General features: G+C 43.9%; 1 protein-coding gene across 3 annotated transcripts in view; it reads right to left on the bottom strand.

Moving 5' to 3' along the window:
* Positions 1-1,658: 1,658 nt before the first annotated feature.
* The window catches only part of ANKMY1 (ankyrin repeat and MYND domain containing 1), a 112,428-nt gene continuing 92,234 nt past the window's right edge, over positions 1,659-21,852 (bottom strand). The window contains exons 14-17 of one of the 3 annotated variants that reach the window (XM_073581284.1): positions 20,206-20,359; positions 17,262-17,325; positions 17,006-17,154; positions 1,659-3,586 (exon numbers count right to left, since the gene is read on the bottom strand). In XM_073581284.1, coding sequence (XP_073437385.1) covers positions 3,426-3,586; positions 17,006-17,154; positions 17,262-17,325; positions 20,206-20,359 — 528 coding nt within the window. In that variant the 3' untranslated portion in view covers positions 1,659-3,425. Of the gene's footprint in view, positions 3,587-15,561; positions 16,168-17,005; positions 17,155-17,261; positions 17,326-20,205; positions 20,360-21,852 lie in introns of those variants that run through there. The other 2 variants (XM_073581286.1, XM_073581285.1) reach the window with 2 other exon arrangements.

The raw sequence follows: 21,852 nt of genomic DNA, 5'->3' as shown, positions 1-21,852 counted from the left end.
CTACCATAGCCCTCCAGCCTCAATTACATATCAATTCAAAGGGATCTTCCTGTTCCATATCAATGAAGCTTGATTACTATGCAATGAAAAAATATGCAGCTTTCTAATATACTTTGTGATTTCATTCATTGCTGTTTTCAGGATCTGTTTGCAGACAGTAAATAGTGCGCAGATTGCTATGAGGTTATGACCATCTAAAAATGACCCTGAAAAAGTTTTCATCCTCTACACACAAGTTTTTATTTACTTACAGCAAACAGAGATCTTGAAAAGTGAAAGTCACAAAGTACTACAATGTTTCATCACTTGTACAAATCATAACCGGTATTCCCATCTTCATGAACAGTATTGTCTGATAGAGCTTGTAAATAGAAGAACTTTTATAATTTACTGCTCATAACATTTTTTCACCCGTTCTTGATGTATTAACACTTCTCTTTTGTTTACAGCTCATTGCCTTGGAGACCGACCAACGTTGACATACATCCGTGAGCCACATGTTGTCCAAAGCCACACTTTGGGGACCCCTGCCCTAGTAAATGTGCTGTGAACAAAATAGTGTTAATATTCTAAGAACGGCGGGAAATGTTAAAAAGCAGTACTGTCATGATACCAGTGCTGGGTGACCGGCACTTCTGGGGTTAATGTTCTGATCGCAGTGCAGACTCTCACCTGCACACTTGGGACCTATTAGGGTGGCCTCTCATTGGTTCTGGGGAGGCTTCTTATTGCCTCAGGAAGCTCCCATCCCCTGTCAGTTATACTTTCGCCCTTGGCAATGTGTGGTGACCCCTGAGTGTGTTAGTGCTGTGTTCTGGTTACTTGATTCTCTGTGTATGACTCAGTCTGTTTCCTGGATATCGCTTTGGATTCTGCTTGGCACCTTCTATGTCCGTTTGGTTTTTGATCTCTGCTTGGCCCTGACTATCCGTTCTGTCTCATCCCTGGTACTGTATTGATATCTTGTGTATGACATTTGGCTTTGTCTGACCTTCCGTCTGTTTATCCCTCCTGTACCTCGTTTGCCTGTATTGTGCCTGACCTCTGCTTTGCCCGACTCGGAGTTTTCTTCCTCCTCCGAAAGCAGGACGCTAAGCCCCACCCCCTGGCAGTCACATGACCGTTCACATGACCGTTAGGTCCTGTGCCGGCTTCCTAATATTATACATTCAGGTCCCGTGCGTCTTTATTGTCCGGCTGTTCTTGTCCCCAGGGGTCCCTACGGTGCGGGTGAGTCCCTGCTTAGCGGAGGCTGTACTCCGGCGCTGTCAGGAACCTGACAAGTACATTGGAAAAATGCTTGTAATTAGGGCCCTTTTCAAATGTAGTCTACTACATCTAGCTATTTGCCTCCTCCAATAGGCGTATACAGCCTAAAATGATGCACGACAGAGGACACGGTGACTCCGTCTGCACCATTTTAGTCAAGGGCTCCTTCTACGTTTTGCGGCGTGGTTTGGCCATAAGCCTCAACCACCGAATGTAGGAAAAAATGAAGCACTATCTGACAATATACAGTTGTGTCAAAAAGTGTTTGCTTCTTCCTGGTTTCCTATTCTTTTGCATGTTTGTCACGCTTAAATGTTTCAGATCACCAAACAAATGTAAATATTAGACAAAGATAACACAAGTAAACACAAAATGCAGTTTTTAAATGAAGGTTTTTATTATTAAGGGAAAAAGAAATCCAAACCTACAGGCCTTGTGTGAACAAGTGATTGTCCCCTAAATCTAATAATTGGTTGGGCCAAACTTAGCAGCAACGACCGGAATCATTTGCGGTAACTGGCAATGAGTCTTTTACAATGCTCTGGAGGAATTTTGGCCCACTCATCTTTGCAGAATTGCTGTAATTCAGGCTTTTTAAGGTCACGTCACAGCTTCTCAATCGGATAAAGATCCGGACTTTGACTAGGCTACTCCAAAGTCTTAATTTTGTTTTTCTTAAGCCATTCAGAAGTGGACTGGCTGGTGTGTTTTGGATCATTGTCTTACTGCATAAACCAAGTGCTCTTCAGCTTGAGGTCACAAACAGATGGCCGGACATTCTCCTTCAGGATTTTTTGGTAGACAGAAGAATTCATGGTTCCATTTACCACAGCAAGTCTTCCAAATTCTGAAGCAGTAGAACAGCCCCAGACCATTTTACTATCACCACCATATTTTACTGTTGGTATGATGTTCCTTTTCAGAAATGCTATATTACTTCTACGCCAGATGTAAAGGGACATACACCCTCCAAAAAGATCAACTTTTGTCTCATCAGTCCACAGGATAATCTCCGAAAAGTCTTGGGGATCTTTAAGATGCTTTCTGGCAAAACTGAGATAAGCCTGTATGTTCTTATTGCTCAGCAGTGGTTTTCGTCTAGGAACTCTGCCATGCAGGCCATTTTTGCCCAGTCTCTTTCTTATGGTGGAATCATGGACACTGACCATAACTGAGGCAAGTGAGGCCTGCAGTTCTTTGGATGTTGTTGTGGGGTCTTCCGTGACCTCTTGGATGAGTCGTCGCTGCACTCTTGGGGTAATTTTGGTCGGCCAGCCATTCCTGGGAACGTTCACCACTGTTCCATGCTTTTGCCATTTGTGGATAATGGCCCTCACTGTGGTTTGCTGGACTTCTAAAGCTTTAGAAATGGCTTTCTAGCCTTCTCCAGACTGATAGATCATTTGTTCCAGAATTTCTTTGGATCGCGGTATGTCGTCTAAATTTACAGGATCTTTTGGTATACTTCAATTTGTCAGGCTGGTCCTATTTAAGTGATTTCATGAATGAAAACAGGTGTGAGACAGTAATCAGGCCTGGGTTTGACTAGGGAATTTGAACTCAGTTTCTCAAAGATGTGATAAACCACAGTTAATTTTATGTTTTAGGGGTGAGAGGGCAAACACTTTTTCACACAGGGCCTGTAGGTTTTCATTTCTTTTTCCCTTAATAATTAATACCTTAATTTAAAAACTGCATTTTGTGTTTACTTGTGTTATCTTTGTCTAATATTAAAATTTGTTTGTGATCTGAAACATTTAAGTGTGACAAACATGCAAAGAACAGGAAATCAAGAAGGGGGCAAACACTTTTTCCACACAACTGTATATCTATAAGGATGAGAATAATCTTTTACCATCTGTATATAATAGAAAAACATTTTGTTGATTACATTAAAGGGGTATTTAGGATCCCCCATAAAAATCTTCTATGATGGGTTCTGTATTTTTGCTGCAAGCTGTAAAGAATGGAAAGGAGGCCATATATGTGCGGCTTCCTCCATTTCTACAAAATTCTTCAAAATTACAAATCATGTGAATAAAATATGTGGATACTTCTGTACATCACATCATGTGTTAGTTTTTGCACACAAACAGACATGACAAACTGATAATAAGGAAACTAAGAGCGAGGTGCTGTCAAGTACGCAGATGTACTTAATTGTAACTGTAGTTCTCGCCAGCACTTGCAATGCTGTCACAATAAACCTCACGTCCTGGTGAGCCTTTCTCAGCAGGTAGATGCTTGCCAGCACTGGTCTTTCTCTCAGGACTGGTCTTTGTCCCTTTGGCTGAATGCATCTTTCCACTGAGTCTCCCTACAATGAAAAAGAAATTAAGGATTCAAATAATAAAACCATCTTTCACATTTTTCTTCAAGCAGTTCTGCAGTTTATATACTTGTAAACTTATGCTTTAGCCAGTTTCATAAGATCCATGAGCATTTTGCATGTTTAATTTTCAGAGGGGTATTGCATGGCCTACAAGTCTCCAAACACTAGATTGACAATATCTGAATAATAATCATTTCCACAATTGGATGTGTTTAAATAAAATGTTCCTGTGTTGAGATAATCTTATAAATGTGCCCTGCTGTGTACTGTAATGTCTGACCATGCAGAAACATGGTCTGATCACACCACAGCTCCTGGGCAGGGGAGGAAGCAAAAGATAGGATACAGACAGGATAGCAAGGGATCACACCTGATTCTTTCTTTGAGGTAAAACATTTTTTAAAAACAGGCAGGGAAAGAATATAAAAAAGAATATGTTGTGATCGCGTGCTGTCCTGTCTGTATCCTCTCTTTTGCTTCCTCCCCTGCCCAGAAGATGTGGGGTGATCAGACCATGTTCCTGTACAGTCAGACACAGACACTATACAGTACACAGCAGGGCACATTTATAAGATTATCTCAGCACAGGAACATTTTATGTAAACACATCCAATTGTGGAAATGATTATTATTCCGAGATGTATTGATTAAAACTAGTGATGAGCGAGAACACTCGTTGCTCGGGTTTTTCCGAGCATGCTCGGGTGTCCTCCGTGAATTTTGGCATGCTCGGAGATTTAGTTTGTGTCGATGCAGCTGCATGATTTGTGGCTACTGGACAGCCTGAATACATGTGAGGAATACCTGTTTGTTAGGGAAACCTCACATGGATTCAGGCTGTCTACCAGCCCCAAATCATGCAGCTGCTTCAACACAAACAAAATCTCCGAGCACGCCAAAATGCTCGAGACCTGAGCATGCTCTGGAAAACCCGAGCAACGAGTATAGTCGCTCATCAATAATTAAAACCAACTTTGTTAATGGGAAAACCCTTTAACCCCTTCACCCCGAAGCCTGTTTTCACCTTCCTGACCAGGACAATTTTTACAATTCTGACCACTGTCATTTTATGAGGTAAAAACTCTAGAACGCTTCAACGGATCCCGCTGATTCTGAGAATGTTGTCTCGTGACATATTGTGCTTTATAATAGTGGTAACATTTCTTTGATATGACTGTGTTTATTTGTTAAAAAAACGCAAATTTGTCAAAAATGTCGCAATTTTCAATTTTTTAAAATTTTTATGCCCTTAAATCAGAGCGTCATATCGCACAAAATACTTAATAAATAACATTTACCACATGTCAAACTTTACATCAGCACAATATTAGTGATGTCTGATACTGGGAGGGTCCTCCCCAATTCCGATGCGTTTCGAGGGAAACGTCCCTCTTTCTCAAGGTATCGCTCCTGCACTACCACTGCCTGTTTATATCTATGCACGCCTCACTATCCACTCAATATGAATATAAGAAAGAGGGACGTTTCCCTCGAAATGCGTTGGGATTGGCCCTTATATATAATAATAAATTTTATTTCTATAGCGCCGGATTATTCCGCAGCACTTTACATTTCAGAGGGGACTTGTACAGACGATAGACATTACAGCATAACAATAATCACATAGATCATAACAGATACCAAGAGGAATGAGGGCCCTGCTCGCAAGCTTACAATCTATGAGGAAAAAAGGGGAGAGACGAAAGGTGGGTGGTAATAGTTGCCCTGATTGTATGGACCAGCCATAATGTTAAGTGTGTAACAGTACAGATGCAGATGGCTAATGGATGCATAAAGCATGTGGGAACATAATGCGGGGAACCTGGTTATGGTAAAAAACTTTTGGCTGTGCCACATAGGGATAGATTAGGTTAATGTGTTGAGGCGGTAGGCCAGTCTGAATAAATGCGTTTTCAGGGCACGCTTAAAATTGTGGGGATTGAGGACTAATCGTATTGACCTGGGAAGTGCATTCCAAAGAATTGGCGCAGCACGTGTATAGTCTTGAAGACGGGAGTGGGAGGTTCTGATTATTGAGGATGCCAACCTCAGGTCATCAGCAGAAGGGAGGGCGCGGGTAGGATGGTATACTGAAACAAGGGAGGAGATGTAGGGTGGTGCTGAGCCATGAAGAGCTTTGTGGGTGAGGGTAATAAGTTTGTACTGGATTCTGGAGTGGATGGGTAGCCAGTGTAATGACCGGCACAAGGTAGAGGCATTGGTGTAACGATTGGCGAGGAATATGATCCTGGCAGCAGCATTCAAGAAAGATTGGAGGGGGGAGAGTTTGGTAAGAGGGAGACCGATTAGAAGGGAGCAACAATAGTCGAGACGAGATTGAATAAGAGAAACAGTCAGAGTTTTCGCGGAGTCAAAAGTAAGAAAAGGTCGAATTCTAGAAATGTTTTTGAGGTGTAGATAACAAGAGCGAGCCAGTGATCTTATGTGTGGGACAAAGGAAAGCACGGAGTCAAGTATGACCCCAAGACAGCGGGCATGTTGCTGGGGAGTAATAGTAGGACCACACACGGAAATGGCAATGTCGGGTATAGGTACATTAGTAGAGGGAGGAAACACAAGGAGTTCAGACTTTGACAGGTTCAGTTTCAGATATAGTGAGGACATGATGTTAGACACAGCGTTTAGACAATTGCCGATGTTTTCTAGAAAGGCTGGCGTGATGTCAGGAGAAGAAGCGTATAATTGAGTGTCGTCAGCATAGAGATGGTACTGGAAACCAAATCTACTGATTGTTTGACCAATAGGGGCAGTATACAAAGAGAAGAGGAGGGGGCCTAGGACTGATCCTTGAGGAACCCCAACAGTAAGGGGAAGATGAGAGTAGGAAGAGCCAGCAAAAGATACAGTAAAGGAGCGGTCAGAAATAGGAGGAGAACCAGGAGAGAACGGTGTCCTTGAGGCCAATGGAACGGAGCATAGTAAGGAGGAGCCGATGATCCACAGTGTCAAATGCTGCAGAGAAATCCAAGAGAATTAGCATGGAGTAATGACCATTTGATTTAGCTGTTAGTAGATCATTAGAGACTTTAGTGAGGGCAGTTTCAGTAGAGTGTAAACAGCGGAAACTGGATTGGAGAGGGTCGAGAAGAGAGTTTTCTGAGAGATAGCGGATAAGACGGGAGTGGACCAGGCGTTCCAGGAGTTTAGAGATGAAGGGAAGATTAGAAACAGGTCTATAGTTAGCGGCACAGTTTTGGTCGAGGGATGGTTTTTTAAGTAGTGGATGTATGATGGCATGCTTAAATGAGGAGGGAAAAATACCAGAAGAGAGAGAGAGGTTAAATATTTTAGTTAGGTGAGGGGTGACAGCAGGGGAAAGGGGCTGGAGTAGATGTGACGGGAATGGGTCACTGGTGCAAGTGGTTGGGCGAGAAAATGCAAGGAGCTTGCTTTCTTCTTCTTCTGTGACTGGTTCAAAATCAGAGAGTGAGCTAGATGCAGTGGGGGAGGGAGGACAGTGCATGGTATGAGGTGATTGGGAGATAATTTCCTGTGAGATCTGGTCAATTTTTTCTTTGAAGTAATTGGCCAGATCATCAGCTCGAAACTCCGTGGTTGGGGCCTGTACTCTTGGGTTGAGTAGAGAATGAAAAGTGTCCGTCATTCACGGACAAGTGTCGTCACCGCTTAGCCACGCCCCCAACTCACCACGCTACCTCACAGGCCGAGGCTACCCGCTGTGCCTTTCAGTGTCTCCACGTTGTTAGGAACGGCGGAACGCACTAAATAAAATAAATAATAAAGTGCGTTCGCCACTCGGGGTCCACCGTGCAGTAGGTGTGAACACTGCTGCTAAGTAGTGACAGATGAGCAATATGGCGGAAATGCGCACGCGGGTTGAACGTTACCCAAGTGCGCTAAGCAATCTCTGTTAGCCCACAGAGATGTCAGCAGAGGTAAACACAAAAGGCTGAGCCTGTTAGTGTCACAGGTCTCAGGTCACAGGAGCAGGACCCAAGGCAGAGGAGCTGCATCCGTCTAGACCTACCGTGCGTGCGGCGTCGCTACTGCGGACACCAAAGAGGGTTGCAACTGCAGCGCGGCGTAGGACGCTGCCGCTAGTCGACAAAGCAAGGAAGCAGGCGCAATGTCGGACGCTAGCACTGTGGATGATGCTGTAGTGGCTTGAGGTTTGCCACGCGCTGGCGCTGACTCTAAGCTAAGTCCCTGTACACATTCGTAATATCAGAGGGAAGGGATCTTAATGAGTCATTCGCAGGTTCATACATCCATCATCATTCACACAGTAGCAACTAGACTATACTATAGTGCATGGCTGAACGCATGCACGCTTTTTATAGCCAGGACCTTCCGGAAGCTTCCAGATCTCCGAGATGGACCAATGAGATCTGGAGCAGGACCTGGGCACATGACTCCCGATCTCCAATGGGAGATCGTCTTGTGAGCATGCCCAGTAGGACAACAGAGGGACTTAGTCTCTGGAGCGATCTGCTGCAAAGCAATCTCCTCTGCGGTAGATTGACAGCAGGAGACCGCAGAATGTGAGGCTCTGGATTCCTGCAGAGCAGATGCAGATCCCAGACGCCTAACATTACCCCCCCTCCTAGGGCCCCCTCCCCTCTGAGCCTTCCAATCCACCACCTTGTGCCCATCAGAGGCATAGGCCTCAAACTCGTCTGAAGGCAAGTCTGATGTCTCGGCAGGTGACACGGAAAACCGGGACACGTGGAAGGTATCAGAGGCAGCAAGATCGACAGGTTTAAGAAGGGACACGTGGGACACAACGGGAACGGAAAAATCACCAGGAGCAGAAGTTGAAGTGGAACACCGCAGTGTGTCGGCAGGCGTCATCACTCTCTGTTTAAGGAAGCTATTCCGAGCACAAGAGGCACATGCCAGAGAATATTTTTTAGTGTCCCGAGCCCTGTGCGGCCACCAATAAGGCCCTGCCAGGAGTTTTGTGGTCTGCATTTAGCCACAGTGACCACCCACCCTGGAGGCATGTGCCCACGCGAGAACCTTCGGCCGAAGGCGAGGGGGGACAAAGGTCTTGCCCGGCGGCACAGAGTTTGGCCATTGCGGGGCCCCGTTATCCTGGGGAACAGAGTGCTGACAGTGGTAAACGCGAGTGGAACTTAGTGCCGGACGCGCCTCGAGACTGGCGCGAGACACCTCCATGGGCTCTGGGAGTGAACACTCTGGCTCGGGTAATTCCGAAGGTTCAAAAAGGTTGGGAGCCGAAGTAACCTTCCGTCTGGTTTGAGCACGCTCCAGCCCGCGCTCCGAAAAACGGAGATCAATGCAGGTGGCAATGGCAATCAGCTCTTCCAGACTTACAGGAACCTCTCTGGTAGACAGAGCATCCTTAACATGCTCCGCTAAACCTTTCCAAAACACAGGGATGATGGCTTTATCAGACCACTCCAGCTCGGAAGCCAGTGTCCAAAAACGAACGGCATACTGGCTAACCGAGAGAGATCCCTGAGTTAATGTAAGTAGCTGAAGAGAGGTATCGTGCGTGACCCGTGGTCCCAGGAAGACCTGCTTGATAGATGTAAAGAACTGAGTAGAGGTCCGAACCTCTGGGTCACCACGCTCCCATAGTGGCGTGGCCCACTCCAACGCCCTGCCCGACAGTAGGGAAACAATAAACCCCACCTTAGCCCATTCCATTGGGAATCGCGCAGCCAGTAACTCCAGCTGGATAGAGCACTGGTCCACGAAACCCCTACAGGAGGCACAATCGGCAGAAAATTTATCGGGCAACGGGAGGCGGGAAACTGTTGGCGCAGGGGAGGACGTGGACATACGTGAAACCGCCTCGCGATTGCCTGTACAGCAGCCTCAGTAGACTTCGCAGCTGAGATAGCACTCTCAAGAGTAGCCAACCGGCCCTCTAGCTGCCGAATGTACTGTAGGAGTTGCTGCTGATCTGCCATTACTAGCCAGACTCTGGCGCTAGTATAATGTTAGGAACGGCGGAACGCACAAAATAAAATAAATAATAAAGTGCGTTCGCCGCTCGGGGTCCACCATGCAGTAGGTGTGAACACTGCTGCTAAGTAGTGACAGACGAGCAATATGGCGGAAATGCGCAAGCGGGTTGAACGTCACCCAAGTGCGTTAAACAATTTCTGTTAGCTCACAGAGATGTCAGCAGATGTAAACACAAAAGGCTGAGCCTGTTAGAGTCACAGGTCTCAGGTAAATGCACGTGCGGTATCTGGTCACAGGAGCAGGACCCAAGGCAGAGGAGCTGCGTCCGTCTAGACCTACCGAGCGTGCGGCGTCGCTACTGCGGACGCCAAAGAGGGCTGCAACTGGAGCGCTGCGTAGGACACTGCCGCTAGTCGACAAAGCAAGGAAGCTGGCGCAATGTCGGACGATAGCACTGTGGATGATGCTGTAGTGGCTTGAGGCTTGCCACGTGCTGGCGCTGACTCTAAGCTAAGTCCCTGTACACATTCGTAATATCAGAGGGAAGGGATCTTAATGAGTCATTCGCAGGTTCATACATCCATCATCATTCACACAGTAGCAACTAGAGACTATACTATAGCGCATGGCTGAACGGAAGCTTCCAGATCTCCGAGATGGACCAATGAGATCTGGAGCAGGAGCTGAGCACATGACTCCCGATCTCCAATGGGAGATCGTCTCGTGAGCATGCCCAGTAGGAGAACAGAGAGACTTAGTCTCTGGAGCGATCTGCTGCAAAGTAATCTCTTCTGCAGTAGATAGACAGCAGGAGACCGCAGAATGTGAGGCTCTGGATTCCTGCACAGCTGATGCAGAAACCTGAGGCCTAACACACGGGGTTTCTTTTCAACGGGAGGACGCTCCCAGTATCAGACATCACAGGCCATTGTGCAGAAAACTCCCCCGATGTCTGATCATCACATGCAGGACCCTGTCACACTTCCCCCAGCTTGTGAATGACAAAGACAGGTCAGCTTCATTTCAGCAGCAACTTTGGAACTTGCTATTGAGCGCGGCATTCTAATTTGCATTTGATCAGTTACTATTGTACAGGCAGATTAGCACACTACATCTGCCAGACTGCCAGCCGCTTGTCTTTCAGGTACATTTTGATCAGCGCCAGTGTGAACCTTTGTTTTTCACAAATTTTACAAAACCATCTTTTTAAGGGACCACCTCACATTTGAAGTGACTTTGAGGGGTCTAGATGAAAGAAAATACCCAAAACTGACACCATTCTAAAAACTGCACCCCTCAAGGTACTCAAAAACACATTCAAAAAGTTTATTAACCCTTTAGGTGCTTCACAGGAATTTTTGGAATGTGGAAGAAATAAAATAAACCTTTCTTTCACAAAAATTTTCCTTTAGACCTAATTTTTTTACTTTTGCACGGGAAACAGGAGAAAATGGATCGTACATTTTGTTGTGCAATTTCTTCTGTGCATGCCGATACCCCATATGTGTGGTAAATCTACTGTTTAGGCACACAGCAGGGCTCGGAAGGGAAGGGGAGCCATTTCACTTTTTGAATGTAAAATTTGCTGGCATAATTAGCAGTCGCCATGTTGCGTTTGGAGAAACCCTGATGTGCCTAAATAGTGGAAACCCCCCACAAGTGGCACCATTTTGGAAAGTAGACCCCTTAGGGAGCTTATCTAGATGTGTATTGAGCACCTTGAACCCACAGGTGCTTCACAGAAATTTATAACGTTAAGCCATTAAAAAAAAAATCAAATTTTTCCCAGATAAATCTTTTCTAGCTCAAAATTTAGCATTTTCATAAGGGTAACAGGAGCAGTTGTTCCATACAATTTGGTGTGCAATTTCTCCTGAGTGCGCAGATACCCAATATTTTTGGGAAATCTACTGTTTGGGCACACATCAGGGCTTGGAAGGAAAAGAGCGCCATCTGACTTTTTGAATGTAAAATGTGATGGAATAATTAGCGGACACCATGTCGCGTTTGGAAAGTCCCTGATGTGTCTAAACAGTGGAAACCCCCCACAAGTGACACCATTTTGAAAACTAGACCCCTTATGGAACTTATCTAGATGTGTATTGAGCACCTTGAACCCACAGGTTCTTCACAGAAGTTTATAACGTAGAGCCATGGAAATAAAAAAAAAATCACATTTTTCCAAAATAAATCTTTTTTAGCTCCATATTTTGCATTTTCATAAGGATAACAGGAGAAACTGCACCATACAATTTGTTTTGAAATTTCTCCTGAGTACACTGAAACCCTATATGTGGGGGAATACTACTGTTTGGGTACACGGCGGGGCTCGGAAGGGAAGGAGCGCCATTTGACTTTTTGAATGTAAAATTTACTGGAATAATTAGCTGATGCCATGTAGCGTTTGGAGAGCCCCTGATGTGCCTAAACAGTGGAAACCCCCCTCAAGTGACCACATTTTGTAAATTCTAACCCTTTGGGAATTTATTTACAGTGACGATTTTGACTCCATGGGTGTTTTCCAGAAACAAGCAGCAGTGGATGTTGCTGAGTGAATATTGTAAACTGCCATTGTAGTGACCAGTACCTTATGCCCAGCTCATGCTTCTGGAGACACGCACCTGTAAATTAGGTGGGCTCTCTTCACTACAGAAATGCCAAACATGTGGGTGCTAAATGTGGTTTAGGCACACTGGGGCTCAGAAGGGAGGGGGCATTTGGATTTGGGAGTGCAAAATTTGCTGAATTTCTTTTGGGGAGAGTGAAGCCATTTAGCTTTTCCAGAGCCTTTGTGCTACCAGTAAGGTGGAAGCCCACTATATTTCCATTAACAGATGACGGACCTGAGTGAGGGCTTGTTTTTTTTGTTGATTGAGTTGAAGCTTTTATTGGGAACATTTTACGTAACGTTAGGGATCATATTTATCCGGCTCTACGCTGAGCACTTTGGGGTTTCCATCTAAATCTCTGAGTGACGTGACAGATGAAACCCCCGAGGGATCCATTCACTATAATGAGGCAGCACATTTACTCTGGACTCAGTCTGGCCTCTGTTCAGCAGTGTCCTTTTCGGAAGTACACAAAACTGTGGCAAACAGCACTTTTATGCAATCCTAACAAGACGGACACCGCCGGATCACAGGTCCTATGGCGACCACAGTAACTCCCATCTGCCTCATTATAGGGAATCTTCCGCCGGTGTTCTGTCTGAATAATGTATTTCAGAGATTTACACAGAGAGCTCGGTGTAAGTGCTCAGCGCAGAGCACACGATAAATGTGGGCCGAGCCTTACTACGATCTTTGGGAAGCAGAATGGAAAAAATCAACAGCATGTGAAGAATTGGTTTTAGTTATTTTTTACGCTGTTTCTCGGGCGGTATAAGTGATTAGGCCTGTTTCACACTTCAGTTTTTTGTGTCAGTTAAAGCGGATCCGTTGGTAAACTGATGTGAACGGATGCCACCGGACCGTTTTTTTTGACGGATCCGATGAGTGAAGAATTTTAAAGGAACCGTAGCCCGGGGGGGGGGGGGGGGGGCGGGGAGAGAGATAGAGAGAGAGAGATTTTTTCCAGCCGCCAGAACAGGCTTTAGGGTTAAATTTCAGGCTGAGTGAAGTCTTTCGGGCATGCGCAGCGTGAAGTGCGGATCCTGCGGCCTGAAAAAATGTTACATGCTCCATTCGGGCATGTCGGTGGACGTCAACATTTTGGCGGATCCGCAAAAAAACGGATCCAACGGATGGCCATCCGTCAAGATCCGCCGGTAATGCAACTCAATGGGAAAAAAAACGGATCCGCCAAGCAAAATGGCGGATCCGTTTTTTTGGCAAAACGGCGGATCTTGACTGAGGGACAAAAACTGAAGTGTGAAACAGGCCTTAGGCGACTTTATTCTTTTGGTTGGTGCAATAACAACGACACCAGATCTATATCGGGTTTTTATGTTTGGCTGCTGTCACACACTAAAAGACGCTTTTTTATTGCGAAAACAAGTTGTTGCATCACCATATTTTGAGAGCTATAATTTTTTCATATTTTGGCCAACAGAGTCATGTTATGGCTTGTTTTTTTGTGGGAAGAGCTGATGTTTTTATTGGTACCATTTTCGGGCACATGACAATTTTTGATCGCTTTCTATTCCGACTTTCGGGGGACAGAATGAGCAAAAACCAGCAGTTCAGGATTTTTTTTATTTTTATATATAATACCGTTCCGCATGTGGTAAAATTGATAAGGCAGCTTTATTCTTCGGGTCAATATGATTACAGCGATACCTCATTTATACGTTTTTTTATGTTTTGGCACTTTTACACAATAAAAACTATTGAAAAAATAATTTTTGCATCGCTTTATTCTGAGAGCTAACTTTTTTATTTTTCTGCTGATGAAGTTGTATGGAGGCTTGTTTTTTTCAGGACAAGATGACGTTTTCAGCGGTACCATTTTTATTTACATCCAACTTTATGATCACGTTTTATTGCACTTTATGTTGGGCGGTATGATGATAAAGCATTGTTTTTTACCTCGTTTTTATTTATTTTTTATGGTGTTTACTGAAGGGGTTAACTAGTGGGATAGTTTTATAGAGCGGGTCGTTACGGATGCAGCGGTACAAAATATGTTTACTTTTATTGTTTTTTTTAATCTACATAAATAAATGTAATTATTGGAAAAAGATTTATTTTTTTTCTTTATTTAGGAATTTGAAAAAATATATTTTTACACTTTATAATCTTTTTTTAACTTTTTTACATTGTCCCAGGATGGGACATCACTATATAATGTCAGATTGCTGATCTGACACTTTGCACTGCTGAAAAGGCATGCCGGTGCATGTTTTCGGCAGGCGCTCACAAGCCACCTCCTAGCAGGACAGGGAAGGACCCCACGGCCATCTTGGTGCCCGGGGTCTCTATGGGGACCTCCCGAACAACGCGATCGCATCGCGAGGTCCTGGTGTGAGAGCGCAGGGAGCCCACTCCCTGCGCGATGCTTCTCTATGCCGCTTTCACTACTGACAGCGGCATCAGTGGGGTTAAATGCCCTCGATCGCTGCTAGCAATGATCGTGGGCATTGCTGCGAGGTGTCAGCTGTCACATACAGCTGACACCCGCACCTGATCACAGCGGCACTCAGCGTGTGGCCGTGCCATACTAGTACTGCTGTTTGCGGGAACGCACCTCCCGCAGAGCAGTACTAGTACAGCACATGTCGGGAAGGGGTTAACCGTTCACAATAACTGTAATTTTGACCAGGGTTGCTCAAACTTTTATATGCCACTGTATGACAAGGTTCGTTAAGAGGCCAATACTGACTTTTAGGATTGCTACATCCTATGGATGGAGCTAGAGATCAAGTCCTCTTCCTCTCTGAAGAAGCTCTTTGCTTATAAGATCCAAGTGGCACACTCTATTTGTTGAAGCCTGGCTACTACGGTAATGTTAATGATCTTACAGTACCATCTATGTGCCACTAAGGTCCCCCAAACATCAGTTAAGGTGACCAAAACATTTTTAATTGATTAAAATGGATGATATTTAAATGATGTAAGATAACTGAATCAGTCTTATATTCATTATACTTATTTGATGACTGTCTGCTGAATCTGCCGAATTCACAACCATGTAACGTGTATGGGGCTTTCCAGACATTACTTTGAAGGCAGATTTCAGGAAACAAGGTCGAACATGTTGGATATCAACATGCACAATCATTTTCTTCCCAAACGAGGTAAACAGAACCCAGAGAGGTCTACTGGTAAGGGATGCAAGTATATGGTTTCTTTATTTTATAATGGACAGTGGAGCTGCTAAAATGAAGTGGCTGTCCAATAGTGACAACCCCTTTTAAAGTAAACCTGTCATCAGATTTTTGCTTTGTAACCTGAAGACAATATGATGTAGGGATTTAAACACAGTGTGGAGACACGGGGGTCAGCAGGTGCTTTAGTCCGCTAGCCAAAACCGCATGGACCAGGGCACATCCCACGCCCACTTTCCTTGTACCATAGGCATAATACTACCCAGACAATACAGGGTGAGGGTAAAACAGTGTAGCAATACTTTATTGAATCACAAAACAGGCAAATAACACATAGAACAGCCCCAGCAAAATACCCAAGAAGGTGCAAAATTACAGAGTCTCACCCTTCCGCTGACTCGCCGGGATAAGAGCTGCTGTGACTTCAGAATTTCCAGGGCTGACAACCCCCATCTGTGGCATGCACAGAGAGTAGGTAACGACAAGCTTAGGAATCTGACAGTCCATTGAGATACGAGTCCAGGTGACTGGAGGGTCACAACCTGGCTTATCCAAACATCTCCATGGAGCCAGGTGACCAGTGGGTCCCATTCCTGGCTTTCCCGAACATATTCATGTGGCTCAGGTGACGATGGGTCCTGACTACCCCAAACGTATCCATGGTTCAGTGATGGACAATGGAGCAGATCTATATTCTTTCAGCTGGGGCCGTGGTGACCTAAGCGGACATCCTGTAAAATGTCAAATCTGTGTCCCTCGTGATGGAGTTATGATGGCTTGGCTGCTGTCTTGTAAAGGAGTCTCTGGTCCTTTTGATGTCTTGGATGTCTGGATGTTTGATGTTACAGAGGCGCAGATTCTCTTTTTATAGTTAACAACTGTCCTTCAAGCCAGCATTAAGAGGTCAAGAGAAAGATGTGATGAGGGTAACTTGTACTGTCTGATTAATTATAGTTTATCCTTCAAATAGTGCAAGTCATCAAGACACAGGATGCACACAATGGCCATTCAACATATTAAGCAAACATCCATTGTTCAATGACCCTGTATCACTGTCTTGCAAAGACAGCAGACAATAAGTTATAGGAGCTGATATAAGAGGAAACATTAGCCATTCATCCATTTACAATATCAATTTAACTTACAAGTAGAGTGAACAATTCAGACTCTTAACCAACTGAAGAACAAACACATAAACTCAAAAGTCAACATATAAATAACACACAATGACTCTTGGCTTACTGAAAATTGATGTCTGGTGAATTAAGATAAAATGCTGTGTTATCACACACAGATTTCAGTGATGCCTCTCTTATCAAGCTCTGTCGTTTTTTTTAATTTGCAATGATCGTTTTAACACCAGTAGCTCATCATCGCTGAAAACAGCTGTGAGAGCCTCCAGGTCCAACACGCCTCCTCCTGTGATAGTCACCTCACTGTCTTTGGGCTTTATACATACAGAGCCTGGTGTGGGCGGGGTTAGATTTCTCAGCTCTGCTTCATTCAAAATCTAAAAACTTTGTGTGAGAACGCCTGCACCCAGAAATATACATGATACATCGTTGGATTCAGCTTCTTTTGCCTACATCAGGCTGCTCTCAGATAAGGTAGAAAAAACCTGCTGACAGATTTCCTTTAACGGTCACTAAATGAAGTAATACTGAGAGGCTCAGTAGCCAGGATCCATTTCTAGCAAGAGGTGTTGTCATGTTGATGCTCACCTGTACGTTGTTGGCATTCATCTTTGTGTATTTCCCATGATTTCTTCTTGCACTGTTTGCTGCAAGTGAATACAGAGTAACATCGCAGGCATGGAGAAAGCTTGACGCCAATAGAGCGGCCACACTGGTAGCAGTACTTCAAGAAAGTTCTAATAAACAGAAGCGCAAAAGTTGTTAGCCGAAAGCACATGAAAGCACAGCTGCATATAGATGCCAAGAGATCCTACTGCTAACATGAGACAGTAGGCCGCCTCACCGGATTGGTGGCACGCTCCCTTCATCAGCTGTCACCTTTGTACTTCCCCTGGTGTTTGCCTCTCCTAGTGTAAGACACACAATGAATTTGTGGAGTTTAAACAGTGCAATTCAACATTTCTGTATATACACTTCTTTATATATATATATATATATATATATATATATAAACTAGATGGTGGCCCGATTCTAACGCATCGGGTATTCTAGAATATGGCCAGCGGGAGACAAAAAAATTTAAGAAAAGGTTATTCTCACCTTCCGACGGCCCCCGATCTCCTCTCCACGCTCCCGGCATCTTACGGTCCCAGTAATGTTTAGCGCGAAGGACCGGAGATGACGTCACTCTCGCGAGACCGCGATGTCATCAGCGGTCTTTCACGCAAAGCATTACTGGGACAGGAAAGATGCCGGGCGCGTGGTGAGAGGAGGGAAAGAGTCCGGGCGCCATCGGAGGGTGAGAATAACAATATTTTTTATTTTAATTCTATTTTTTACAGGTTTATGGTACCCAGGGCCTGGAGGAGAGTCTCCTCTCCTCCGGACCCTGGGTACCATCCGCACATTGATCGCTGCGCCGATCATCTCCCGGCTGCGTCGCCGCTGACCTCCATGCAGCAGGAGATGACCCACGGCAACCGTCGGGAGATCAGCGGCTAGCGCCGCAGATCTCCCAAAGGTATCGGTGGCGTGCGTCGTTCGAATGCCGCGCCAATTCACAGTCAGACTGCGCCTGTCGCTGATTGGTCGCAGTCGGCCGGGCGCAACCAATCAGCGACGCGGGATTTCTGTTGCAGACTGACAGACAGACAGAATTAGACGATTATATAGTAGGTATTAATAAAAAAACAGTGAGAAACCAACTCAGCAAAAACAAATAAATGTATTTATATAATTCCAGGACATGTGAATTGGGAATTGGCATAGAGGGGTATATATACTATTTGATACTAATCAGCAACTATTTTATTATTACATTCAGATATTGATACTGTCGATATATGAGTGTCCCGTGTTTCTATGCTATCTTCACATTGTGGTGTTCTAAGTATCTTCACTTGTTCATCAATTGATTAATAAATTTTTTTTTCTATTTTTGTAAAAAACTATGGACTATGTGATCGTCTTTTTTTCTTTGTTTTGTATAAAAAAAAACAGTGGCAGGCATGCAAAATGCCCCCATTTCTGCCATTTTGGTACTCCTGTGAAGCCTAACCACAGGTGACCGGGATTTTCACTATACAGTATATTGCAATACCTAAGTATTGCATCCAACAGTAGACATGAATGAATAATCACAAATTTAGTCTACTATGTGGGCTAAAAAATGCAGTGAAAAACACTTTAAACAGTTTTAAAACATATTAAACATCTGAATCACCCCTTTTTTTATCCGTTTAAATTAAAAAAAAAGAGAAAAACATGAATATTCTACAATGCCATGCCCATAAAAGTCCAAACTATCAAAATATAAAATTAAATAACACATGCGTAAACATTGTAAAGAAACGAAAATGCAAAAATTATCATTTTTCGGCCACCGTAACCTCTCCCGAAACACTGCAATGAAAAGCTATCAACCTTTTATGTAACGTATCCCGTTACAGTTCAGAAAATGAGAGAAAAATAAAGAAGTTATGGATCTCAGAAAAACGGGACACAAACCAAAATTTTGTTAACCACTAAACTATAAAGAAAACTATATAGAATTGGTATTGCAGTAATTCTACTGAAGAATCGTGTTCATTTTATCACACAATGAACACAGCAAAAACGAAACCGAGAAGGCAGAGTTTGCGTTTTTCTTCATCATTTCATCTCATTTGGTATCTTTTCCCCATTTTTCAATACACCACATGGTAAAATAAATGGGGTTATTAAAAACTACAACTTGTCCAGTAAAAAAAAATGTGCACTCATACATCAATGTCACATAAAAAATACAATTGCTTTGGGTCTTGGAAGAAGAGGAGAAAATAACAAAAGAGCAAAAATGAATATTGGCTGGGTGCTTAAGGTGTTAAAAAGGTCGTCCCCTTTCAGTTAAAGGGGTATTACCATCTCGAAGATGATCCTATCCCAATATGTAGTAGGTGTAATAATAATAATATTAGCAAATGCCTCCAATTAGAAATGTAGTATAGTTATTCTGATAACCTATGTTACTTACCCTATGTGCAGGGCATTGCAGTAGTATAGGTATCCACGGTTACTTAATTAGTTGTTAGTGGTCATAACCATGGATACCTAAGCTACTGCAATGCCTGCACATAAGGTAAGTGACATAGCTTATCAGAAGAACTATACTACATTACAGAGGAGGTATTTGCTAATATTATTACACCTACTACATATTGGGATAGGATCTGGGAGATGGGAATACCACTTTAACTAAAAGGGGACAACTTTTTTTAACCCCTTAAGTTTAATGTTCGTTCCTGTGTGCAGTTCGGAACAAAAAACAAATTGTGCTGTTTTTACCTTCCACCGAGTCAGTTGTTGAGTCTCGCCACTGCTCCAGGTGTCTGGCTTTGGCTTCAGCGCTGATATCACTTTAACAGAGCAGTAGCCAATCAGGGAGCTCAGTGGCACTGATTGGTGCATTCTGTTTACACTCCCAGAGCTGCTGAGCTCACTGATTGGTGGCGGCGGTGTCCACATAATGTCAGTGCCACAGCCAATGCGAGACACCGGGAGCAGCGGAGGAGACTCACCGGTGAACTCGGGGAAGGTGAGTATAGTGCGCAGTTTTTTTCTATACCAAACTGTACTCAAGGATGAACATTTACTGAATTTGTCACCTATTTCCAAACTGATTTTTTGTTCTTCTTGATGCAGGGCTCTGCTGACTCTGAAAGGTGAATGATACAGCAGAGTACAGTGGCTCAGCACTAGATTATTTGTATCATCACCGCGACACTAGGTAACGGGAACGTGCAGCTTACGGACGAGGCCTTCCTTCGCCCACTCCTGCTCCTTCGCTATGACTCCTTCCCGAGTGTGCTTTCCCAAGTGCTCCAGCAGCTGCTTCCGGGCGTTGTACGTGTCCCGCTCCTCTGGTGACAAGGCATGGTACGGCGTGTGTGCTATCCTCTTATCCTGCAATATACACGTTATCATATATACACTAATGACGGTCCAGTAGTATCATTCACAAAATAACACTAATTCTCATCATTTCTTCCTATATACCATCTACATGCTCCTACATAAAGCGTGGGGACCTAATTCACCTTGTACTAGCCCATTCTCATATTATGCTGTATTTCGCCCTCACTGGCTATTACTAGGTCTAAGAAAACTTTCTACGTTAAACCTAATATTTTTCAGAGTAGCAGCCAAGAAATTAATGCAAAACATTTTGCTAAAAAGTCTCTGAGTCTTATAGTAAGTAGTCACAAGGCTCAGCAGGACTCAATCCCTTGGACCATGTGCTTAAAGAGTCAACCTCATTTACCATTTTTTTCCCAAAATCAATAATACTTGTTGATAAGTAGAAACTTTGTAATATATCTTACTAGAAAAATCTGCTTCTTTCTGCTCCTGGACTGATCTTTGAGATTCTCAAAATTTTCAATTTATTTGTAAAATATGTCTCCAGTGAATACAGATTACTGAGATTGGAGATGACAGTTGGTGCTCATTAAGTTCTATGGAGAACTGTAATTAACTTTTCAGGAGAACTTGCAGCAGAATGTCTTCCTCGAGCTCCTCCCACCTCCATAGAATGATATGAGCACCAATTGTCATCTACTATCTCAGTCATGGCAAAAGCTTTCTTCGTTGAATACACTTTTCACCCGTGGAATTGAAAGTAAAAAGTCAATCCATGAACAGAAAGAAGCAGATTTCTCTGATATCTGAATTTGGCCTCAGCTGCGTGTTTTTCCTTCTCCTGCCTGACAGTGATGCGGATGATCACTGCAGGGCAGCAGGAATCTAAGCAAGTCAGCACATTGCACTTTCTCTTTAACTGTGTGGCAATACACCTTGTACACAATTCTTAGGCAAGTGAGTATATTAATCTTGTCATCATTGTTATGCAGGTTTTCCAACTCCAAGTTGTTTAATCTTGAATGCTTTCTGGATGTAGATGATATGTATTTGTGTAATGAGGTGGGTGAGGTGTAAGGACTCAACACTCTTTATCAAGGTGTGCAGAATTATTAGGCAGCTTGTTTTCCTCAGGCAAAACGGGACAAAAAAAGAGATTTAGCTGACTCTGAAAAGTAAGGTCACACAGAAGGTGAAACGTCAAGACTGGGACAAGAAATATCAGAAGACAAATTTTTCAAAGGTGTTATGGACTGATGAGATAAGGATGACTCTTGATGGACCAGATTGATGGGGCCATAACTGGATCAGTAATGAACAAAGACCTTCACTGCGACGACTCGACACCAGCAAGGTGGAGATGGGGACTGCAGTGGGCTGGTGCTATTAAAGATTAGCCAGCTAGACCTTTTCGGGTTGAAGACAGAGTCAAAATGAACTCCCAAACCTACTGCCAGTTTTTACAAGACACTTTCTCCAAGCACGAAAAAGTCTGCACCTTTCAAGAAAACCATGACAGTTCTCCATCGCAGTTTCCA

This window comes from Dendrobates tinctorius, unplaced genomic scaffold, assembly GCF_039654945.1.
Source record: "Dendrobates tinctorius isolate UK_male_01 unplaced genomic scaffold, ASM3965494v1 ptg000069l, whole genome shotgun sequence".
Taxonomy (NCBI): Eukaryota; Metazoa; Chordata; class Amphibia; order Anura; family Dendrobatidae; genus Dendrobates; species Dendrobates tinctorius.
Note: the sequence above shows the minus strand (reverse complement) of the source record. Positions and strands in the feature narration are given on the sequence as shown.